This window comes from Procambarus clarkii, chromosome 52 (genome assembly GCF_040958095.1).
Source record: "Procambarus clarkii isolate CNS0578487 chromosome 52, FALCON_Pclarkii_2.0, whole genome shotgun sequence".
Taxonomy (NCBI): Eukaryota; Metazoa; Arthropoda; class Malacostraca; order Decapoda; family Cambaridae; genus Procambarus; species Procambarus clarkii.
Genome location: NC_091201.1, coordinates 29,847,557 through 29,870,060, shown reverse-complemented (window position 1 = coordinate 29,870,060; position 22,504 = coordinate 29,847,557). Strand labels below are relative to the sequence as shown.

General features: G+C 43.0%; 1 protein-coding gene across 2 annotated transcripts in view; it reads right to left on the bottom strand.

The window, feature by feature from the left end:
• LOC123763611 (organic cation/carnitine transporter 2) overlaps positions 1–22,198 on the bottom strand; it is a 41,016-nt gene extending 18,818 nt beyond the window's left edge. The window contains exons 1-5 of one of the 2 annotated variants that reach the window (XM_045750831.2): positions 20,867–22,198; positions 9,798–9,887; positions 8,127–8,230; positions 1,704–1,829; positions 716–819 (exon numbers count right to left, since the gene is read on the bottom strand). In XM_045750831.2, the coding sequence (XP_045606787.1) occupies positions 716–819; positions 1,704–1,814 (215 nt within the window). In that variant the 5' untranslated portion in view covers positions 1,815–1,829; positions 8,127–8,230; positions 9,798–9,887; positions 20,867–22,198. The remainder of the gene's footprint in view (positions 1–715; positions 820–1,703; positions 1,830–8,126; positions 8,231–9,797; positions 9,888–20,866) is intronic. The other variant, XM_069304607.1, reaches the window with a different exon arrangement.
• Between the last annotated feature and the right edge of the window lie 306 nt (positions 22,199–22,504).

Here is a 22,504-nt window from a genome sequence, read left to right as displayed (position 1 = left end):
AAGGTTCAAGAACTGTCTCACTACCTCTTCTCATTTCCACTTATAGTTACGAGCTATCTACATTGCACATGCTTTGTGGATATAATTTGTCTCAGATGGTTTACCTGACTACTTGTCGTCCAGCCCAGTAGTCGTGCCAAGACAACATTTAAGATAAGTCTCTATATGGCCACAAGTCGGTGGAAAATGAGAGATAATCTACAAAACGTGTGAAATGTAGACAACTCTTAAACCCCAGGAGAAAATTAGGAAAATGAGAAGTAGCAATGAAAAACACCTGTGTGGAAAAAGCAGGAAAAGACACATATTAGGAAAATAATGTAATTTTGTTCAGCATACTTTCAATCACAGACATGGCCAATATTTAAAATGGTAACCAGCATATTTATATATTCTTCTGTCCTCCAATGACAGGCTTAGAAATCAATTAAACAACATATAGTATAGTGAGTTAAGCAGTCAACCACAAGCGAGTCAAATGCTTTTACAATGCTAACGAGCATCCATATAATACATACATTTCCGTCTGTCCTACAAGGACAGGGTTCGAAATGTGTTCTTTTTAAATATAGTACAGCTGGGGACTCGACCACAGAATGTGATTAATGTGCATTAACACAGATGAAATGTAATTCTAGCCAAGAGGAACGCGACAGCCTCTTCTGGGGTGAGTAACCTGCTGGTAGAAGCAGTGCGAGGAAGGGCAGCGACTCACTTGTGGGCAGCGGTGGCGGAGAAGAGGCTACCGAAGATGGAGCCGACCGTGTACAAGGTCTGGAAGAGTGGTGCTAGGAAGGCCCTCTCGCATACCAGGTCCCACTGAACACACACACAAACACCTTATGTTATTATCAAGGTCCCACTGTACACACACACCTCATGTTATTATCAAGGTACCATTGTACATATACAAATCACAAAGCAGCTATAGTAACTTGATCAACTTTACTTTTCAGCAACCTCTAAGGAAACTCAAGATCTAAATGCTACCTCACGGCTAATGTCGTTCTTAACATCATAGTAAACCATATTTGTTACATGAAATATTTCTAGCTTTAACTGTAGAATACTTTTTCTGCATATTTAAAATGAGATTAAGTTTCCCCATTTAGAATTGATGTAGCCTATGTCGTGCAGTGGTTTGTAGTGTCGTGTAGCGGTTACTGGTGTCGTGTAGCGGTTACTGGCGTCGTGTAGCGGTTACTAGTGTCGTGTAGCGGTTACTGGCGTCGTGTAGCGGTTACTGGCGTCGTGTAGCGGTTACTGGCGTCGTGTAGCGGTTACTGGTGTCGTGTAGCGGTTACTGGCGTCGTGTAGCGGTTACTGGCGTCGTGTAGCGGTTACTGGTGTCGTGTAGCGGTTACTGGCGTCATGTAGCTGTTACTGGCGTCATGTAGCTGTTACTGGTGTCGTGTAGCGGTTACTGGTGTCGTGTAGCGGTTACTGGCGTCGTGTAGCGGTTACTGGCGTCGTGTAGCGGTTACTGGTGTCGTGTAGCGGTTACTGGCGTCATGTAGCTGTTACTGGCGTCATGTAGCTGTTACTGGTGTCGTGTAGCGGTTACTGGTGTCGTGTAGCGGTTACTGACGTCGTGTAGCGGTTACTGGCGTCGTGTGGCGGTTACTGGCGTCGTGTAGCGGTTACTGGCGTCGTGTAGTGGGTGCTGGCAATACTACTAGGGAGAAGGTGGGTAGTGTACTTGCCTCCATAGCGACAGTGGAGTGAAAGACAGAGGTGTCGTAGCTCCAGCTGGTGCAGGGGACAGTCTCCTCAGGCTGACGGACCGCCTCCTGGTCGTTCTTCACCGCCATCATACACTCCGACCTGCCCTTCACACACATTTATTCCGGGTGATTTCCTTCATTTGAAGTACGTAACACACACATAATATACAAATTGGTACAGTGTTTCTTTCTTATGAAGTCTTTACTAACAAATCACATTGACAAATGTTTCACAACACATTAAAATAAATAATAAACAAAATTATAAGTATATATATATATATATATATATATATATATATATATATATATATATATAATATATATTATATATATAATATATATATAATATATATATTATATAATATATATATATTATATATATATAATATATATATTATATAATATATATATATTATATATATATATTGGTGTATATATATATATATATATATATAATATATATATTATATAATATATATATATTATATATATATATATATATATATATATATATATATATATATTATATATATATATATTAGTATATTTTGGTAGCAGTCTTTCCTGTAGACATATATTATTAAATATGACCGAAAAAGTAAGATTAATAATTCTAACACGAATTTTCTCAATCTTTCGTACATTTCTTTTCACTGTTGGAGGTAAATCAAAAATCAATTCTCCAATATTCATTTTTATTTTCTAGTCTAAAGTAGTAGTAGTTTTTAGTAGTTAAAGTAGTTAAGTTTTAGTAGTTAAGTTTTAGTAGTTAAATATGACCCCGAAAAAGTAAGATTAATAATTCTAACACGAATTTTCTCAATCTTTCGTACATTTCTTTTCACTGTTGGAGGTAAATCAAAAATTAATTCTCCAAAATTCATTTTTATTTCTAGTCTAAAGTAGTAGTAGTTTTTAGTAGTTAAAGTAGTTAAGTTTTAGTAGTTAAGTTTTAGTAGTTAAAGTCTAGTAGTTTTTATTTCTAGTCTAGTCTAGACTAAAAATAAAAATGAATTTTGGAGAATTGATTTTTGATTACCTCCAACAGTGAAAAGAAATGTACGAAAGATTGAGAAAATTCGTGTTAGAATTATTAATCTTACTTTTTCGGTCATATTTAATAATATATATATATATATATATATATATATATATATATATATATATATATATATATATATATATATATATATATATATATATATATATATATATATATATACACACACACGCCGCCGATACAGCACAAGCCCTGAGAGAAAAACACCCACTCAAGAGCATGATGACAGTGTTCCCCTAGTCAGTGTCACCAGAGCAAAACGCCTGTGTGCTCGAATCCATGGTGTACAAAGCAGCTTTATCCTTCCCACCAGGATCAGCAGGTGGGTTCACAGGACTAAGACCCAACCACATCAAACAAATGCTCAACCCTGCACTGGGAGACATTGCACAGGGCCTCCTGGTAGAACTAACTAGATTCGCCAACACATGTCTAGCTGGCAGCATACCAGAGACCATACGGCCCTTTTTTTCGGCGCTTCACTCTGTACCCTGAGGAAAAAGGATGGAGGAATCAGACCAATAGCTGTGGGCAATTCACTCCGGCGCCTCGTCGCTAAGGCTGTTGCCAGAACAGTTAGTCAGGCAGCAGCAGACATGCTGAAGCCAAAACAGCTTGGGTTTGGCATTCCCCAAGGGTGTGAGGCAGCGGCTCATGCAGCTAGAGCCTACATTGCCAACATACGGATGAAAAAGCCCTGATAAAACTGGCCTTCAAAAACGCTTTCAATCTGGTTAGGGATGCAGTACTCAGTGCGGTTCATCTCCCTTTTCCTTTACCCGTTTGTAAACTCATGCTACAGCAAGAATCTAACTCTGCTATTCGGGGAACATGAAATTGAATCACAAGAAGGTGTCCAACAGGGTGACCCCCTTGCTCCTTTTCTTTTCTGCCTAGTCATCAAGGAAGTCACCGATAACCTGTCCAGTGAGCTCAACATTTGTTTTTTGGACGATGGTACTCTAGCTGGCTCACCAGACTCACTCTTGGATAACATAAGGATAATTCAGGAGCAAGGAGAAAGTCTAGGCATCGCCCTGAACTCTTCCAAGTGCGAAATAACCTCCACCAACCAGCACATAATAGAGCGAATAAAGATTGTTTTGCCTGATATTCATATAACCAACCCTGAGGACAGCACACTCCTAGGTGCTCCTCTTGGAGAAAATGCCATCGACGAGGTCCTTGGTAAGAAGATCACTGACCTGAAGAGGATGAACGAGAGGATTGAAGACATCGATGCTCATGATGCACTTTACCTCATCACCAGATGCTTGTCCCTCCCAGGCTGACCTACTTTCTTAGATGTTTGCCATCTCTCAATAATATTAAATTAGAAGAGTACGACAGCTTGCTGAAATCAATGCTAGAAAAAGCTCTCAACCTTTCTCTCAGCGACTCACAAGTGGATACAGGCCTTCCTTCCTGCAATTAGAGAAGGGGCCTCGGCGTGCCCACAGCAACACAAATTGCGGTACCAGCGTTCCTGTCATCTTCAGTGGCGTCTGACAACTTGGTGAAGGAAATCCTACTTGAGCACCTAGTTCAACGGGCAAGGGTACATGATCCCAGCTTTACAGACAGCACCACCAAATGGGTCTCTCTCGCAAGACCAGCACCCCAACCACTGCTTTCGGAAGCCCATAAGCAATCCAGCTGGGATCGCCCCATTGCTGACTAAGAAGCTGCGACAACACATGACACTGCCCGACTTAGAGCTGTAGCCTAAATTCATGGTTCTCATAAATTCTCGATGATGGGTTAAGATTTGCAATTTTGTTTAGAGAATATCTAGGTGTCAGAACAACGAATTTTGGGTGAGGCTTGGCACGCGTGGTGATACATGTGTACATTTATGGTATTACATGTACGGTTGCTACATACATACACGTATTGTTATTACATATATCCATACATGGTTGCTATATACATACACATAAGGTCGCTACATGTACACCCATATGGTTGCTACATTTTATAAATTATGCTAACACTAATTACCTGGAATGAGCTCAATTTGAGTTGTAGGAAGTAGTTAACTGTTGGAGCAAATTGGTAAGGCCACAGATGATTTCACTACTCGAACCATAAGTGTTTGATTCAATGCCTTATTCACCCATTCGTTAATCACTACATGACACTATTAATTACCTTCCAATTGATGAATCTACCGATTATCCACCAAATGTATAAATTTAACCATTTATTTATTTATTTATCTATTTATTTATTTATTTATTTATATACAAGAAGGTACATTGGGTTTGTGAGAAGACATAGCATAGTATTTACAATCTTGTAAAGCCACTAGTATGCGCAGCGTTTCGGGCAGGTCCTTAATCTAACAGATAATTTTAAGGAGGTAAATTCTAGCAGAATTAATAAAATGATAACAGATACATTGCAAGAAAAAAAAATGAGATGAGAGAGAATAGTAAGTATATTTAAAGCACATAGGTATATTCTTCTTCTTCTTGAGAATAGGTGCAGTTTGCATGAAGGGGTAACCCTCCCGATGACTGCACCAGAACAGATGTAAGGAGACGCGTTGATGGTAAAGAGGAGAAGAAAGTCAAAAGCGGTAGACGTGATGGGCCGTAGAGAGAGGAGTGGCGACGAAAACAGAGGCGAACGTCAGAGGGAGACTCCCCGCACCGGGGGGCGGGCGTCATGGTCACGGTGACAGCTGATCCAGGCACGGGCGTAGCGGTGCGCGCAAGACGGGAACTAATATTTCTCCGGAAACTTACGGTACGGAAAGCGCAAGCGGTACGCCTCCCAAACCACCCACAGGTCGGCGGGCAGCCTGCCATCAGGCTGGACCCTCGGCTGAGACATCCTATCCGGCACCCTATAAACAAACTCCTTCTTTGACGACCACCCAGATGGTTGACGAGCACCACGGGATCGGAAGCACCCGGGCATCCCGATAAGGGCCCAACTCCGGACCCTCACAGGGCACGACCCCAGCAGACAGGACTAGGCAACCCCAGACCGGGGCAAGGAAGGAGGGGGAACTGCAGGCGCGGCAGCGACCCCACCACAGGGCACAGGAGCCGAGGCTCCCTGGCGCACATCCTTTCCCGCAACTTCACAACGAGGTCCCGACCATCAGGGGACAACCCCCCCACTGTGGGGACCCAACAGCAGGAGACGCAGGAGGGGGGCACAGGGAGCAACGTCGGAGCCCCTCACAGCACCATCATCCTCGGCGGGGGACGCCAGCTGAGCACCATACTCCCCCACCTCCTCCCAAGGCACACCACGAAGGGGGGAGACACTCCGAGCCCGCCGCGAACGCTTCGAGACAGGCCGCACCACACCACGCCAGCAGGCCCCGCCGCAGGCACAGCCTCCACCGTCATATCCACAACAGGCCACACCCGCAACCGTCGAAGAGTCCACAGAGGCCACATCACCCACACTGTTCTACATCATCCACGGAAACAGCCCTCAGAACACCGACGCGCGCGCTTCTGCAAAGGAATGGAAGAGCAGAACTACAGGAGGCAACACACTCAGGCACGGCAGGCACCTCACCACGAAGCACCCCCTCCAAAACGGCAGAACCCGCGTCCCCGGGAGCCCGGTAACACATCCACAGGCGGGGCGGAACATGAACCTCCACCGGGACACCTTTCACTACACACAGCTCAGGCGACAGCCCGACACCCTCACACACCGGCTGAACAACCCCAGGGGCCACAGCTGGCACTAGACGTGGCGCACAGGCTGGAGAGCTCTCCTCAACAGGCGGAGCAGCAGACAGGCAGGCAGGCGCCTCAGGCACAGCACCAACACCGCCCGAACGCAACAGGGGCGGAAAATCCTCCGCACGAAGAACATGCCACACGACCAGTCCGCTCCCCACGTCGCCACGCAGCCGCCAGATGACCCTCGTGACCACACCGATAACAGGTGCGCGGTTGACCCCGGTACTGGCAGCGGAGCGTGTATCCCAACACGGACATCGACGACGGTACACTACCCTTCAGCGACATCGTCAGGGTGCGGGAGCCGTCAAGCATACCAACACAGTGCCCGGCAACGACCTTGTTCCAACGAACACTCAACACTGTCCCAAACCGTTCGAAACAGGAGGTTAAAAAGTCGTCCTGAATTCGAAGGGGGCCCCATGCCACCGTCACAGACGTCAAGGTGACACTAAGATTCACTACCTTAACTGAGCCAGCTGAATCAGGGAGAGGGTAAAACACGCCCCTCACACCGTTCGAGAAACGCCTGAAAAGGCAGCCTGGAGGCGGAACTTGACCACAGCACGGTGGCCCTGAAGCAGCTGGATGCCCACCAGGTCAGACAGCTGCACATGCAGCACGTCTACTAGGGCGACACCAACCAATGATGGTCCACCGGCACCGTAAACGCCAGACCAGCTGACAGCGTCCTCTGCAATGGAGGGCGAAACGTCCCCATGGCGAAGCAAAACGTCACCCCGTCAGTGGCCAAACCACCACCAGCAGGGCAAACAAGCGATCACCCAACGTAAACACTAGCCAGTGCGGAGAGACCTCAGGAACGTCCGACCCGGCCGGCGGTCACCACGCAACTCATAGGTATATTAAAGCTCTGATTGATTACATTGACAGCTTGATTGGTAATTTAAAAAAGATTAATAGGACACCATACAGCAGATTGATAGCACATATAAGAAGACAGCAATGATCACAATGGTAAAGATGTTCGGATTGGGTACATAAGATTGGGAATTTGGGAAGCAATAGATAAAGTGCAATTTTAAAGCAAAATGTAAAAAAAACTATGAAGATGAAATTAGGTACTTTTTAGTATTGTTTTTGAATGACGTAAAAGTTGGACAGCTTTTCAATTCAATAGGGAGTGAGTTCCATAGACTGGGTCCCTTTATTTTCATAGAGTATTTACACAGATTAAGTTTGACTCTGGGGATATCAAAGAGATATTTATTCTGGTGTGGTGATAATGGGTTCCTATTACATCTGTCCAGGGAGAGTTTCAGAGCAGGGATTTGCATTTAAGACAGGGTTTTGTAAATATAGTTGACACAAGAGAATTTGTGGAGTGAGATTATGTTTAGCATGTTTAGGGAGTTAAATAAAGGGGCTGAGTGTTGTCCTGAAAGCAGAATTTGTTATTATTCTGATAGCAGATTTTTGCTGGGTGATGATGGACTTGAGGTGGTTTGCAGAGGTTGAACCCCATGCACAGATACCATAATTACCCACCATCTGCATCGATCAACCCATTACTCACCATCTGGGTGAATTTAGCCACCCAGATATTTGCCCACCAAGTATAAGAGTCTACCCACCACTCACCCATTGTAGTCTACCACCACTTACCCATTGTATGTGTGATAAGTTTCGTTGGGAAGATTACAGAAGTAGCGGGTGCACCGGGTTGATGAACTCTGACCCGATCAGGAACACAGGTATGGTTCCCGGCACTGATGGAGAAATGTGAAAACAATAATTATAAATATCTTAGCTGTCATAGGCTTATGTCTGCAGTGGGTGAGCTGCCTTAAGCTTATGTCTGCAGTGGGTGAGCCGTCTTAAGCTTATATCTTCAGTGGGTGAGCATTGTTTTTACCAGGAAGAAAGCCAGTGGAGAGACGAACTTTGAAAACCGCGCTGAAGACTTTAATATAATTGGGATCACAGACCTGTTTCTCCAACTGAAAAATTATTCAAAATGTATTAATTCATTACGAGCAGCATTGGTAAATGAATCTTTGAATACATTTGCACGGTTAATACAGAATAACAAATAATTCGAGTGTCAAAAAGTTAAACCAGCTGCAGATTGACTTGTGTAATAGGCTACAGTTGGCCGGGAATTTCAAGACTACTTTACTTGCCTCTTGCCATGACTGTGCCAGTTTAGTTTATTTTCACCTCACTTTTATTCATGTGCAATTGATATTCTCATGTGGATTTGTAATAATGAACAATAAACACGTGTATGATGTTCTGCTCCCACATATAGTTCCTAGAGTAGCGAAGGCATATCCACTCTTTAACTGGCAAGTAATATGGGCAAACCTTCATGTTAAATTTATTACCCCAAAACAACGTGAATTATTGTATCGCTATATTCATGAGACCCTCCCTACTAATGATAGGTTGTTAATGTTGGGCTTTAAGGACAACAATAGGTGTGACCAATGTACTGAAATTGAGAATAATATGCATATATATTATTTCTGTAAGCAGAAAGTTGTTCTTGCAAACTGGATTACAGGCACTCTTAAAGCTTTATGTGGACCAAGCATTAGAGTGGATTCAATGAGGTTTTTAATGTTTTATATTGATATAAAATACAAGAAAATTAAAAATTACAATAATGATGCTACTTTCTGATTACATTTTTTGTGTGTGGATAGGCAGGCAGGAGGGTTACTCACTAGACAGAATATTGAAGTTCTTGCGAGGCAGGATCAAGTATAACATTTGGGGTTTACGGCTCATGCTCGGTATGATATGGAAAATTGGTTTACTGAGAATTATATGAAATATATATAAATGTAGTATTTTCCCTCGTAAATTGATGTAAATATGATCTTCGTATTGTATATTATTTAATACAGAAAAAAGTTTACATTTATTAAACAGTTTACAGGTTCCGAAGTGCTACGAGGTTGACCTCAATCCAAGGTTATTATTGTCATGGACGACCTCAAGGCGCTGTGAAACTTGTAAGGTATTAAGTACATAGCGACTAAGACGCAATGATAAAAGATATACTTATCTCGTAAGTAGACATGTAAGTGGTCTGTAAATCTTGGTTTAGGCTTCATCAAGCGTTTACGAGTCCAGTTAAGAAACCTGTACACCATTCATCAGTCATAGCGGCTCAGTTTGATTCAATTAAAAAGTTATGAATTATGTGTTTGTCTATAAGAATAATAACCTGATCGAGGAAAGATGTACAAGTTTCGTAAATGGACACGTAAATGCATGATGAATACGGCCCAGCTGGTCTTGCTAAATTACAATAAGTTATAAACTCACCAATGAGGGAGGTGATGAAGAAAAGATAGTTCCAGGGACCCATACCCAGCTGTGTCAACACCGTTTCCAGTCCCTCATTACTCATTCTCCCTGCAACGGCCAACGCGCGTTACTGCAACATTCCAAATACAACAAGATCAGCGCTAAGTTCAATATCATTGTCAGTGCTCATTCCACAAACACCATAAGCTCTTTTCTCAGGCTTAGCTAAATGAATTGTGGGGTTCAGTCCCTGAGCCCATTATGTGCCTCTGTAACCCTTTCCACTACCGCCCACAAGATGGGTATGGGGTGCATAATAAATGAACTAAACTAAAACGGCAGAACAATTCAAATAAAAATCGTTTCAACAACTTGAATTTTTTTATTAAGCTCTTGGTGGTAAAGTGTTTGAACCTAAGAATTGTCTCAGTCATTCTCTGTTTTTTTTGTTATTAAACATGTATTAAACTCAGCCAAACAAATCACCGGACGAAGTATTTGCCAGTTGTGCTTAAGAATGTTAATAATAAAACACCTGGTGTTATTCTTCACCAATATCTTTTTCTGGTTAGTCCCCTATTTACATTATGCAGTTCAGGTTTCGTCGCCATACTATATTTTTAGTTTAGTTAATTTATCACATAATGGGTTCAGGGACTGAACACACAATTTATTTATCTAAGCAAGTTACAATCTTGAGGAGCTAGCCATAAAAATTCATAACACATCGTCACATCAACAACATGGGTTCGAGATCGACCACAAGTACAGTTTCTAAATTAAGCAAATGACATATGTGGAGAGCTAGTGTCACAATTAATATGTTTGTCCTGCACATTTCCACAGTAGTTATCTTGGGTTCTTCTAATTATCTTAGATATCATTGAAGAGAACCTCCTAGGTACTATACTGTATATATGCTTGTAAGAAGTATAATAATGCTGAGAAATCGTGTAAATTATGTTGTACGAATGCTTCCAGTTAAGTAACATAGTTCATTTGTGTGCGCGTGCTTGAAGAGGAAATGTTATCCACCCTCCCCCCCCCCCTCCCCCCATTGTAAATATTTGTGGCTTTCAGACCATACGACCGCGGCTTACCCTCGCCGCGGTCGAGGGTAAGAACACCGGATCTATACCCAGTATTACAAGTAAACATTAGCAATAACATTTATGGAAAGTTCCTTGACCTATACATAGACAAGAGACTGAACTTCAGCACCCACATACAACACATAAAGGGATGCTCTGAGAGAGAGAGAGAGAGGGAGAGTAAAAATATCCACTGAGGCCTGATTAAGTCCTTTTGGGGACCTTAATCATTAGGACGTCCAATGATGAACGCAAAGTGAAGCGTATTCAGATATTGACAACATTCAGCATATCTCATAGTGACCTAGTAGTACTTGGTGCACAAATTCCTTTTCCAAAGGAATCACAAAACATAATTAAACACAACTGTACCGTACAGTGTTATATATTTATTTCAGTTTGAACAATTTTTAACATTAAAGGATACATCCTTTAATTGATTGAAATTTGTTTTAACATTCGAAATATAATTTATTGATGTTAAATAATATAAGGTTCAAATTTATTAAGATAGTTACTTTAAAATCTATTTCTATTTGAAATTTAAATAACATAAAAAGAGTACAGAATATAATACCGACTATATAAAAGACCTGACACTTGCAGCACTTAATTATGTTATTGTAACACATTGAAAGTAATAACATTATTTGATTCAGCAAAGCATTTGGTAAGGTTATAATAATAATAATAATAATGTATTAATTAATTATTTTAAATTATAATTCACAACTTGCTAGCGCACAAGAAACAAATCCACGAATCATCATTACATTCTGTAACACCTACACATGATCCATGGTGCCAAATATTACAACGGTCACAGCATACCATCAGCTTCAAATCATTTGGCTTTCTGGAAATGCAGTACACTTCCATCGAGCATGACTGGATGATTCGTTTTCTTCTCAGTGTCAGAGCTGCAGGGAATGAGATGAGACACTTTCCTTTGAAGTTCTCTTGTAGATGTTGTCTCATATTCTGCACATCATATACAAGGTTCACCGGATCTTCACCATATGCAAGTGATGCAGCAAACGCCACAGCATATACCCCACTCATACTTGAGTCCCATCCTGGCAATTAGCAAGAGTACACAAGAAAACCTCAGTAGATTTGGATGGTAATTTATGCCTGGTGTCGTATATGTTAATTTGTCCAGTTTCTCCAGTGTTGGAAACGGTGACCCAGTGACAACCATCAACTTGAATAATTTGAATAAATTCAACTAATACAGCTGACCAGGAGAGGTCCCGCTGCAACACTGGGTCCTTGATGAGGTCACATGCAGCCTTTATATGAAGGTCAGAGAGATGTTCATTTATTCCAATGATTATGATCTCCTCTGTTAAATAATTTAATATTGTCGAATGTGAAGCACTGCTATCAATCTCCGTATTATTGCATTGATGTGAGGAGTGGCAGTGATTGGTGCAGTTTATTCATCACCAGCTGCCTCTAGCACATCATCACCAGCGGGACTGGAAGTGACAGCGTCTTCCAGTCAAATAAAAATGTCCCCCCCCCCCCCCACTGATCAAAAAGACATTTCAGCATTAGATTTACAAACTCTTTGCCATTGTCTGAATGGAAAATTCTCGCGGAGTCCTAAATATGCTAAAACGCGCTCCTCCAGCATTAAAGCAACTTCCTTGGCAGTTTTAGTTTTAAATGAAACACAATATGATATTTGCTGAAATGATCTACCACATGGCAAATATAGTTATAGTCTCCGTCTGGAGAATTTCTCATGTCTATCAGCTAGGTCTACATGTATGCGATGCATAAACTCCGTTTCGACGATCGGTTTCAGAAAGGGGGGGGGGGGCAGCATGTCTGGGGCTGTCTTTTCACAAGTCGGACAAGATTTACAAAATTCTTGCACAAATTGCCTACGAATACCATAAAATTCCCTTTTCAAAATTGTTGCTGCCTTTTTGTAACCACAGTGTGCAGTACCTTCTCTACAAACCCTAGCAACTGCATCATATAGCATGCTCTCTGAAAGTTCAAGTTCAAGTATGTTTATTGAGATAAGCAAGAAATACATCTCAAAGGGATGTTACAGTGACATGCTTTACAGTTCCCAAGGTCCCATCAGCTTCCTCCCCTGAAAAATCAAAAGCTTGACCAGGTTTAATTGGCAAACTAAAACGCATTGGGATCCTTACCATGTTTCTGAAATCATGCACATATATATTAAATAAGTGATGTGAGAGATAAATATATGTGATATTACCAGAGTCAGACTAAATTTGTTTAAACACTCCATTCATATAAAAGGACCCAACATCTGCAACTCGCATCCAAATGCATACAATTAAAATGTAACCTATACTTTAATAAAAAGTAGAACATTGAAATATCTAATTTCATCTCCGTAGTATCTTGCCTTGTGCTACTAAGTCTCACAATATCTTTTACATCTAATTTCTTGCTTCTGACCAGTGACACCTGACTGACATTAGTATGACATTTATGAATTTGATAATATTTATGTCAGTCCAGGAGTCTTCTCAGCTGGGGAGGTTGAAAGCATGGCAGTGTATAGTGGCCTTGGTCGTCAGGCGCAGCTGGGGTGGTTTTTTTTTTTTTTTTTTTTTAGGGATATTCCTGTGCGGGCCCTAAGCCTCTGGCTGGCCCACTAAGTGTTGCTTGTTTCTGTTTTACTTGGGCGGAGTATGAGTATTTATTACTCGTATGGTCGCTTTAGTAAGATTTTGCCATATGTGTTTAACAACTTCTTCTGCTCTGTTGAATCTAAGTTGAAATCTTAATGGGTTTGTAACTGTGCACTGTGTTAGATAATGTTCCAGTGGTCTGTCGGGCATTTCTCCACAGTGTTGGGTGGAGGTGATTTTCCGTATCTGTATGGGTGTTTTGTCCTTACTCTACACTCAAAATTTCACCCTTTTATTACTGTTAACGCACAAAAAAATCACCCCCCCCCACCCATCAAGAACAATATGTACTATTCCCGAAAAAAAATGTTAATTAAAGATTAACACACTGGCAAAGCACACATTCAGTTCCACATCAGGAATTATCAGCCACCAATCCCTGTGGAAAGCTGATAATTGCACCAACTTACGAGATACGCCGCGAATGATGTCTAATCCCTGCCAACCTTAAATTTCCCTAACACTAAGATTGAATTAGTATATGGAAGAAAATATTTTATATAAGGTACCTAGGTCATTACTTTGCTACTCCACAAGCTTCTGTTACCCTACATATCCTTAATTCTAAATGTCTGTCTACTTCTTGATAATATATATATATATATATTATTATATATATATATATATATATATATATATATATATATATATATATATATATATAAACTGAAAACTCACACTCCAGAAGTGACTCGAACCCATACTGCCAGGAGCAACGCAACTGGTATGTGCAGGGACGCCTTAATCCGCTTGACCATCACGACTGGACATAAGGAAGTGACAGCCGAAGCTATTTGAACCACTTCCCCGCTGTCACTCGGATGGTAATCTTGGGCATAGCATTTTATCAAATCACCTCATTCTTTGGGGCACACGTGAGGAACACAAATGCGAACAAGCCTCAATGGTCCCCAGGACTATATGCAACTGAAAACTCACACCCCAGAAGTGACTCGAACCCATACCGCCAGGAGCAACGCAACTGGTATGTACAGGGACGCCTTAATCCGCTTGACCATCACGACTGGACATAAGGAAGCGATAGCCGAAGCTATTTGAACCACTTAAACCTTATGTCCGGTCGTGACGCAACTGTTACAGTGTAGAAGATATAGAGAATATAATAAAACAGATCAGCAGGGAGACCCACAGCTGCATACTTGACATTATTTTGAGGAATCATTCTCGCATGTACTGCTCACAAGCAACAATAGTTGACCAGCAACAAAAGTTGACAAGATGTTGGCTTGTTGACCCTGTTAGTATCAATTCTATTTGTTTAGAACTTGAGCTAGGCTAGCCTGGCAATATTGTACAGTTCAAAGCCTCTTCAAATTATTTGACATTCATGTTATATTTAATCTATTAAAATGTGTATTTTATTGTTTCAATAATGTCACCTTTCCATTTGAAAGTAATATTTTTGTTACACTTACGTGTAAAAAAACAAGCTTCAGAATCACTTAGCAATGAAAAATGGTAACCAATTTAAAACTATTTATATATTACAGTACCTGAGTATCTGCAGAGTATATACTTGACGTTCTGATTGTATAATGATACATTGTAATCTAATATATAATCAGATATAATGACGTTGAGATAATCATATTATATTAAATATGATTACGTGCTATACTGTTATTAGCACATTCTTGAGAGTGAATAATGTACTTTTTGATTAATGTGCGTGCAATCTGAATCCGTTACATTAATCATTTACGAATTTAATTTGTTAAATGTTTATCTGAAGTTGAGCGAGACTGTGTTCATTACAACAGATATAAGCATTCCTGACCAGACTAATTCTGTCTATCCAGTTGTTTGCCTCAAGCCCTCCCCCTCTCCCTTCCTTGATGATGGCGACATTCAACACCGCCGACCTCACTCTCTTGTACTCCCACAGTGTTGATACAGCGAGACGAGGCTTCGTGACTGCATTCCTTCTCGGAGCATTTAGTATATGTAACCAGCACAGTTCCTTCAAGACGAAAGCAAGCAACTATGTCTTGCCGTTTATGGACACAAGTATGTCTTGCCGTTTATGAATACAAGTATGCCTTGCTGTTTACGAACACAAGTACACTGTATGAACAAAAGTATGCCTTCACCTTCGCCTCACATCTTACCGTTGTGTTCCTTTATAAGCCCTTTTCTAAGTGTCTTTCAGATTAAACAAATAATTATCAAAACAAGACGCCAAGCCGGGGAGATTATGTAGCATTAGATTTGATAAGCTTACAAAGCAACAGGTTATCAATAATTACTGGAGTAGCCTCTCACCTTGGCGCGAACACCAGTACTCGCTGCCAGCGTAGTGACTCGGCCACCCTCCCCCACCCCCACCACAGAGGAAAAATGCATCAATAAAACAATTATAAATGACTAGGAGGGGATAACCGGTGGTGCTCGGGATAGTCTGTCTCTATCCCCCTCTACCCCCTTTTTTTTTGCAGGGATATTCCTGCGCGGGCCCTAAGCCTCTGGCTGGCCCACTAAGTGTTGCTTGTTTCTGTTTTACTTGGGCGGAGTATGAGTATTTACGACTCGTAAGGTCGCTTCAGTAAGATTTTGCCATATGTGTTTAACAACTTCTGTCTACCCCCCTAATCCACTCCTCTTTGTTTTCCCCTCTCCCCTGCTTTCCCAGTTTCGCTCCCCACTCCCCCCTCTCCCATTGTTCTCCCACTTCTCATTTGCCCTATTTCCCCCTTCTCCCCCTACTTTCCCCCCCCCCCTCCAACCTCTAACAGACAGACATTGCCATGCACATACACATTTCCATACACAAGGGGGCCCTAACAGCTGAGTGGACAGCGCACCGGGATTCGTGGTCCTAGGGTCCGGGGATCGATCCCCGGTGGAGGTGGAAACAAATAGGCAGAGTTTCGTTCACCCTGATGCTCGTGTTCACCTAGCAGTAAATAGGTACCTGGGAGTTAGACAGCTGTTATGGGCTGCTTCCTGGGTGTGTGGATGTGCGCGGAGAAAACAAATCAGTTGATTGACAGTTGAGAGGCGGGCCCAAAGAGCCAGAGCTCAACCCCCGTCAAACACAACTGGGTGAATACATATATGGAAGGCGCACCCGGATGCACCCGGGTCTCCCCCCCCCCTTCTAACATATCTCTTCATCATATCTTTTCCTTGACTATTTTCGGCCTCCTTTGAATCAGGGTAATATGGGCAGATGATCAGACGCCGTATCTGGCACTATTGACGAGGCGCACACGGTGTGGGAGATGTTGACACAGAGATTGTGTCAACAATCAAGAATGGCTCCGTAGATATGCGTCGGTTCAAGGTCACTGTACTTGTGGTCAATCTCGAACCCATTGTTGATGTGACGACTTATACTGAATTTTGTAACTAGCTCATGAAGATTGTAACTTGCTTAGCTAAATGAATTGTGGGGTTCAGTCCCTGAGCCCATTATGTGCCTCTGTAACCCTTTCCACTACCGCCCACAAGATGGGTATGGGGTGCATAATAAATGAACTAAACTAATTAAACTTAAGGTCACCCACAATCTGTGCATCATCGTGACTACCTAATAGTGATATCAGTTGGTTGCCGTTACGATTACTGAACTGCGAATTACCAATATTGCTAGGCCTAACGTTATAATCACCTATAATGATGGTAGGCTCAGTCTGAATACAGATAGGAAAGTCAGTATAATTAAACTTATCACTAGGAACATACAGGTTAAAGATATCGAGGGCAGAGTTCCCCAAGGAGATCCTAACACCCTGGTACTGAAGCACTTCGGTTGACTTGGCTGAGTGTTTACTGAATACGAACTAAACTCTGTTCTACATAAAGGAAGAGCTCCATCTCTCGGGGAGGATGGCGTTACTTACGGCATATTGCGTATGCTTCTGCTACTGCCAGGAAATCCTTTGCTTGAATTATATAATGAGCTATGTAACTGGGGAGCTTCCAAAGTCGTGGACCAACAGCCTTATTATTCCCATTCCTAAACCTAACCAGAAGAATACTTTTCGCCCAATCTCTCTCACTAGTTGTCTTTGTAAGTGTTTTCAGAGGATGGTTCTAAACCGCCTCCTTTACAGAATTAGTAACTTGTTGTCTCTACAGATATTCTCCTTCACGCATGGAAAGTGTCCATCACTGTATTGCCGCCTTCCTCACTCTGCATACTCATAGGTCAGATACCACTTTCCTAGATCTTAAGTCAGCATTTGATATTGCTAACGACACGTCATTCTGAGCGAACTTGTTGAAATGAATGTTGGAGGATGGCTACTACTGTGGATAAGAGGCTATCTACCCAACAGAAAGTCATCTGTACTGTCCCAAGGGCATAGGAATGTAACGAGAGATTTTGAACTTGGCATTCCACAGGGATTTTATTGATTGTTGCCGCCAGAGGCGGCTAGTTTATTGTGCACCCCATACTCATCCTGTGAGCGGTAGCGCAAATAAGATTGCAGAGGGCACAAAAGGTCTTTATCAGACCTCAACGGAGATTATTACATTAGCAATTTCATCTATCCTTCACACCTTATAATTATAATGTCAGGTGTCATCGGTCCTACTCTGTTCAATGTGTTAATTAATGCATTCCTAAACTCAGTAACTAGGAGGCCCAGCGAACACATCATTAGCTATGCGGATGATATACTGATCCACACCAATGGGTATATCAACACCCAAAAATGTTCTGAACTCTGTATTGAACACATGTCAGGAACTAGGCTTAGTCATCTCAGTAGAGAAAACAAAGATCCTGAACCGACGCCCACCCAGACGGGGTGGGGCTGTTCGCAAGATGCAGCTGCACGATGGCTCTCTGTTCGACTATGTAACCAGATACAAATACCTTGGCCATGAGGTTCCACTGTACCGTAATGTTGCAGCCAGACTGGGTCTTCAATGTAGAGGCTCGGTTCTCTCAAAGCTGTGGTTGGCTACCGTCCTAGCTATGGCGCAAATGTGAGAATTGTCAAAATGACGTATCTCTCATATATTAGATCTCTGATCGATTATGTTGCACTCATGCTTGCTCTAGTTCCTGAGAAAATGCTTAGAGGGCTGGAAAAGATGTAAAACGAAGCCATGAGGATTATCCGCGTATGTCCCCGTTTAAGGAAGGAACTGATACGATCACCTTCCACGTGAAGATGATCGTATCATTGAAATTAATGCTTTAATTGGTATTAAGATACCTAGGCTAACCCACCTTAACCCCCGCACTAAAGCCCTCCAAGTCTAATTTCTTTAAGGTCAGCATCCCTTCAAATGGATTACCAGAACCGCCACTGTGCTCAGACTGTATAATATTCATCACCTCTTCCAAGAGAGACAACAACGACACTTTCCTGTTCCGTGGGAGATCACCCATTTCCAAATTACTGTTCCCCCATCCCCACTCAAGAAGCTGATTAAAGAACAAGCCGTGCTTCGACAAGAAGCAAAGTACAATGCCTTAAGCCAAATTGATGCTTCGGTCAGAGAGCGTTTCCTTTCCCAAATTATTTACACTGTTGGCTCCTTGCAACAGTCCTATGGTGCAGCTGGAAGTAAAGTTATTGTGACAGCGAGATAGTTCCTTCTCCTATGAGTGTGGAGCGCGTAATAAATAACTAGGCCTCCATTCTTCAAACATAATTGGTTGCCATAATCCTTGCACTCGAGCGCGTATATGACTCTAAAGTTGACACGTTAACTGTAAGTGACTCCTTGTCATCCTTGACTGCACTCAGCTCCCCAAGGCATAACTGTGACATGCTTGTGTCTAAAGCTAGACACAGATATATAATGAAATAATCAATGATGGAGTCAGAGTTTGTCTCCTGTCGATTCCTTCCCATATTGGTCTCCGAATGCATGATAGAACAGCCAAGTACATAACAATGCAATTTATCTGCACACTTTATAATGATAGTAGCAAACTTGTTGCACTACAACTTCTATGAATTACAGTGTACTACATTTTGTTAATACTGGAAGTTGCAGGATAATTGTAGAATTGCTGTGTATAATTTTATTCTACACAAATTTTCACTCGCGTATATTTCCTTTATCTATTACAGGTAATCTAATAATAAAGGAACCGCAGAAGGCCTATTCGATGCATACATTCATTACTACATACGGTTCATTCATTCATTGATATGTATCAATGACTGAACCAATGAATCAATAAGAACTGCAGGCCTGCAGTTCTTATTGCAGATCCACACCTGCAGATCCACACATGACATCCATTTACGAGGACCTGCCTCACGAGCCAATTGGCTTTGCGCAGTTTCATTAGATACATTCTTATTCATACATATAGATTCATTGATACATACATTCATTGTAGGCCGAAAAATACATTATACTTATAGCTAGTAATATATTCAATCCATGTACTTGTAAAATACATCTAGTTATTCAACACAAATACTATGGTGAATGAACTAAACGGCAAAGAAGCGATAGTAGAAACATCCAACACTGGAGGCATCTATCACACGCAGCAGTCTAAGCAACCCTTGAGTTCTGTATTAACAGATCCTCCACCTGGCTAAGTTCTAGACACTACACCTCACTAAACCAGTTAAAGATATTTATTTGATTTCCACTTTTCAATACATTCTGCATACAAATTAAGCATTATATACGGACAATTATTTGGGGATTTTTTAATTGTTTGTATATCCTTAGGGGCTAGGCTAGCAGAGTGGCAACAGAAAATACGGATGTGTTTGACGCCAGGGGTATCTTCCCTGGTGTTGGGGTGAGGGGGAGCTGCCCCGGAGCCCCTCAACACCTGCAGCACTTTATTTTTATTTTTACATGCAAGCATGCAAGGGAAATACAATAAAACAAGTGAAATATAACAAAACAAAACAAGAAACCGCCGGCCAGAAGGACAGACAGCCCAGTACAACTATTATCAAAACATGAGAAGGCAACAAGGTATACATGAAAAACACACATCAAGACACAAAACAAAAAACAAGTACAAACAGGCAAACAATGCAAGCAAAACAATAAAACATAGTAACATTATAACAGTATAGAACAAAAACAAAATCACCGGCCTGAAGGACCGACAAAGTAAATCAGTATGGAACAACATGAAATACAACAAAAAAAGCACAGCAGACAACAAACAAGCACTACACGTAAAGCATAAATAGACCACACAGGGCAAAATAATAAGACAAAAACACATGAATAAAAATACTCACACCACCTGTCTCGCCCCAGAGGGAGAGGAACGGGCACAAACTACAAGAGGGCAAACAGTCAGAAGGGCATACAGTACAAAAGTAAGCACAGAAATCAGCGGACATACTTGCCCGGAAACATGTCCCGAGGGAACCGTACATTAAACGCTTCCCAAAGCAACCACTGCCAGGGGCCTGGACCATCCACCGGGGACGCCATTTCATCCGGCACCTGGGCAAGAAACACCTGTAAACACGGGACCCAGACGGTATCACTCCTGAGGCGAGTGATCGCCACACGCACCCACACCATGGGACTTGCCCCATCATGAAAGTCCCTCGGGTCCTCGAATAACATTAACTCAGCAATCCGCGACCAGTGACCCGGCGGCATCACAGACGCCGGCAACACGTCTTCCAGACCCCCAATGTACACCCCCCACCATAGGAGGGACTCGGACAGAGAGTACCACTACAGGGTCACCAACGTCCATGGACCCACTACCGGACGACCGCCGGGAACCCGATCGGCGCACATCCTTCCTTAAGGTCATCACCAGGCCACGCCCATCACCAGTATCCCCACCATCCCTGGCAGCGGAAGCCACCACACCCCACCGCGGAGAGGCTCCAGGTGGTGAAGGAACAGAAGGCACACCCGAGACACAGTCACCACCACCAACAGGCACATGGACCTCCCCCTTCACTAATCGCGGAGCCATCGACGCATCCGGATCCACACTATCAACACCCGAAGACACACAGTCACTGAATTCCCCAACATCGGCCCAGGCAGACGACGAACGCCTGAAACGTTTGGGCACCGGCCGGAGATCGTCAGAGCCGGAAGCGGACCCAGAAACACTGGTACCACTAGCCGGGCGAACCGACGCCCGACGCAGAACGGGAGCAGCCTCTACCACAGGGGGAACCGGGCCATAAACAGCAGGAGGCTCCGCAGCCACCCCATCACCCAGCGCAACTGGGACCCAAGGCGAGGACACAGAGCCAGGCGCAGCAGCCGAAGACGAGGGAGAAGACAGGGACGCCGCACAGGGAGCACGAGGAAGACCCACGGGAGCAGCAGGGACATCGACAGGAGCCGGTAGATTAACCGACTGCATTGCAAAACCCTGAGGAGGGTCCGCAACAACCGGAGGAATGACGGGCGACACAGGGGAAGCCGCATCAGCTAACCGAACGTCCACCCCCTCATCCCAGGAGTCCTCCCCCAGAGGAAGCAGCGGGAAATCCCCTTCACGGAAAAAGTTTACGGGAGCAACCTGGTCCGCAGTGCACCCGGCAGCCTGATGCCCCAAACTGCCACACCGGAAACAAATATGGGGTTGCCGGGCATAATACACCCGCAAGTAGTACCCCAAAAGGCGGACAGAGGATGGAATGTCCGACTTCAGGCGCATCCCGAGGGTACGAATGTTAGTCTTCACTCCCTTATATTTCCCAGAAGACAGAGAGTGCATCCGCACACTGATGACGGTGCCAAACCTCTGGAAGAAACGCCGGAGGAAGGTCCCAGGAAACTCCATGGGGACCCAATGGACACTCACATACGTCACTGCACCGCTGCGATCCGAGATGGCCACCGACCCGTTGCCATCCTATAGCTGCAAGGTACGCCCCTCGTACCGGCGGAGAAAATCACGGTACACTGCCTCCTCCACAAACTTGACCACACGGCGAGCAGTCACCAGCTCCACATCGTAGACGTCCATAACCGGGACACGGAGCATGTCACACATGACCAA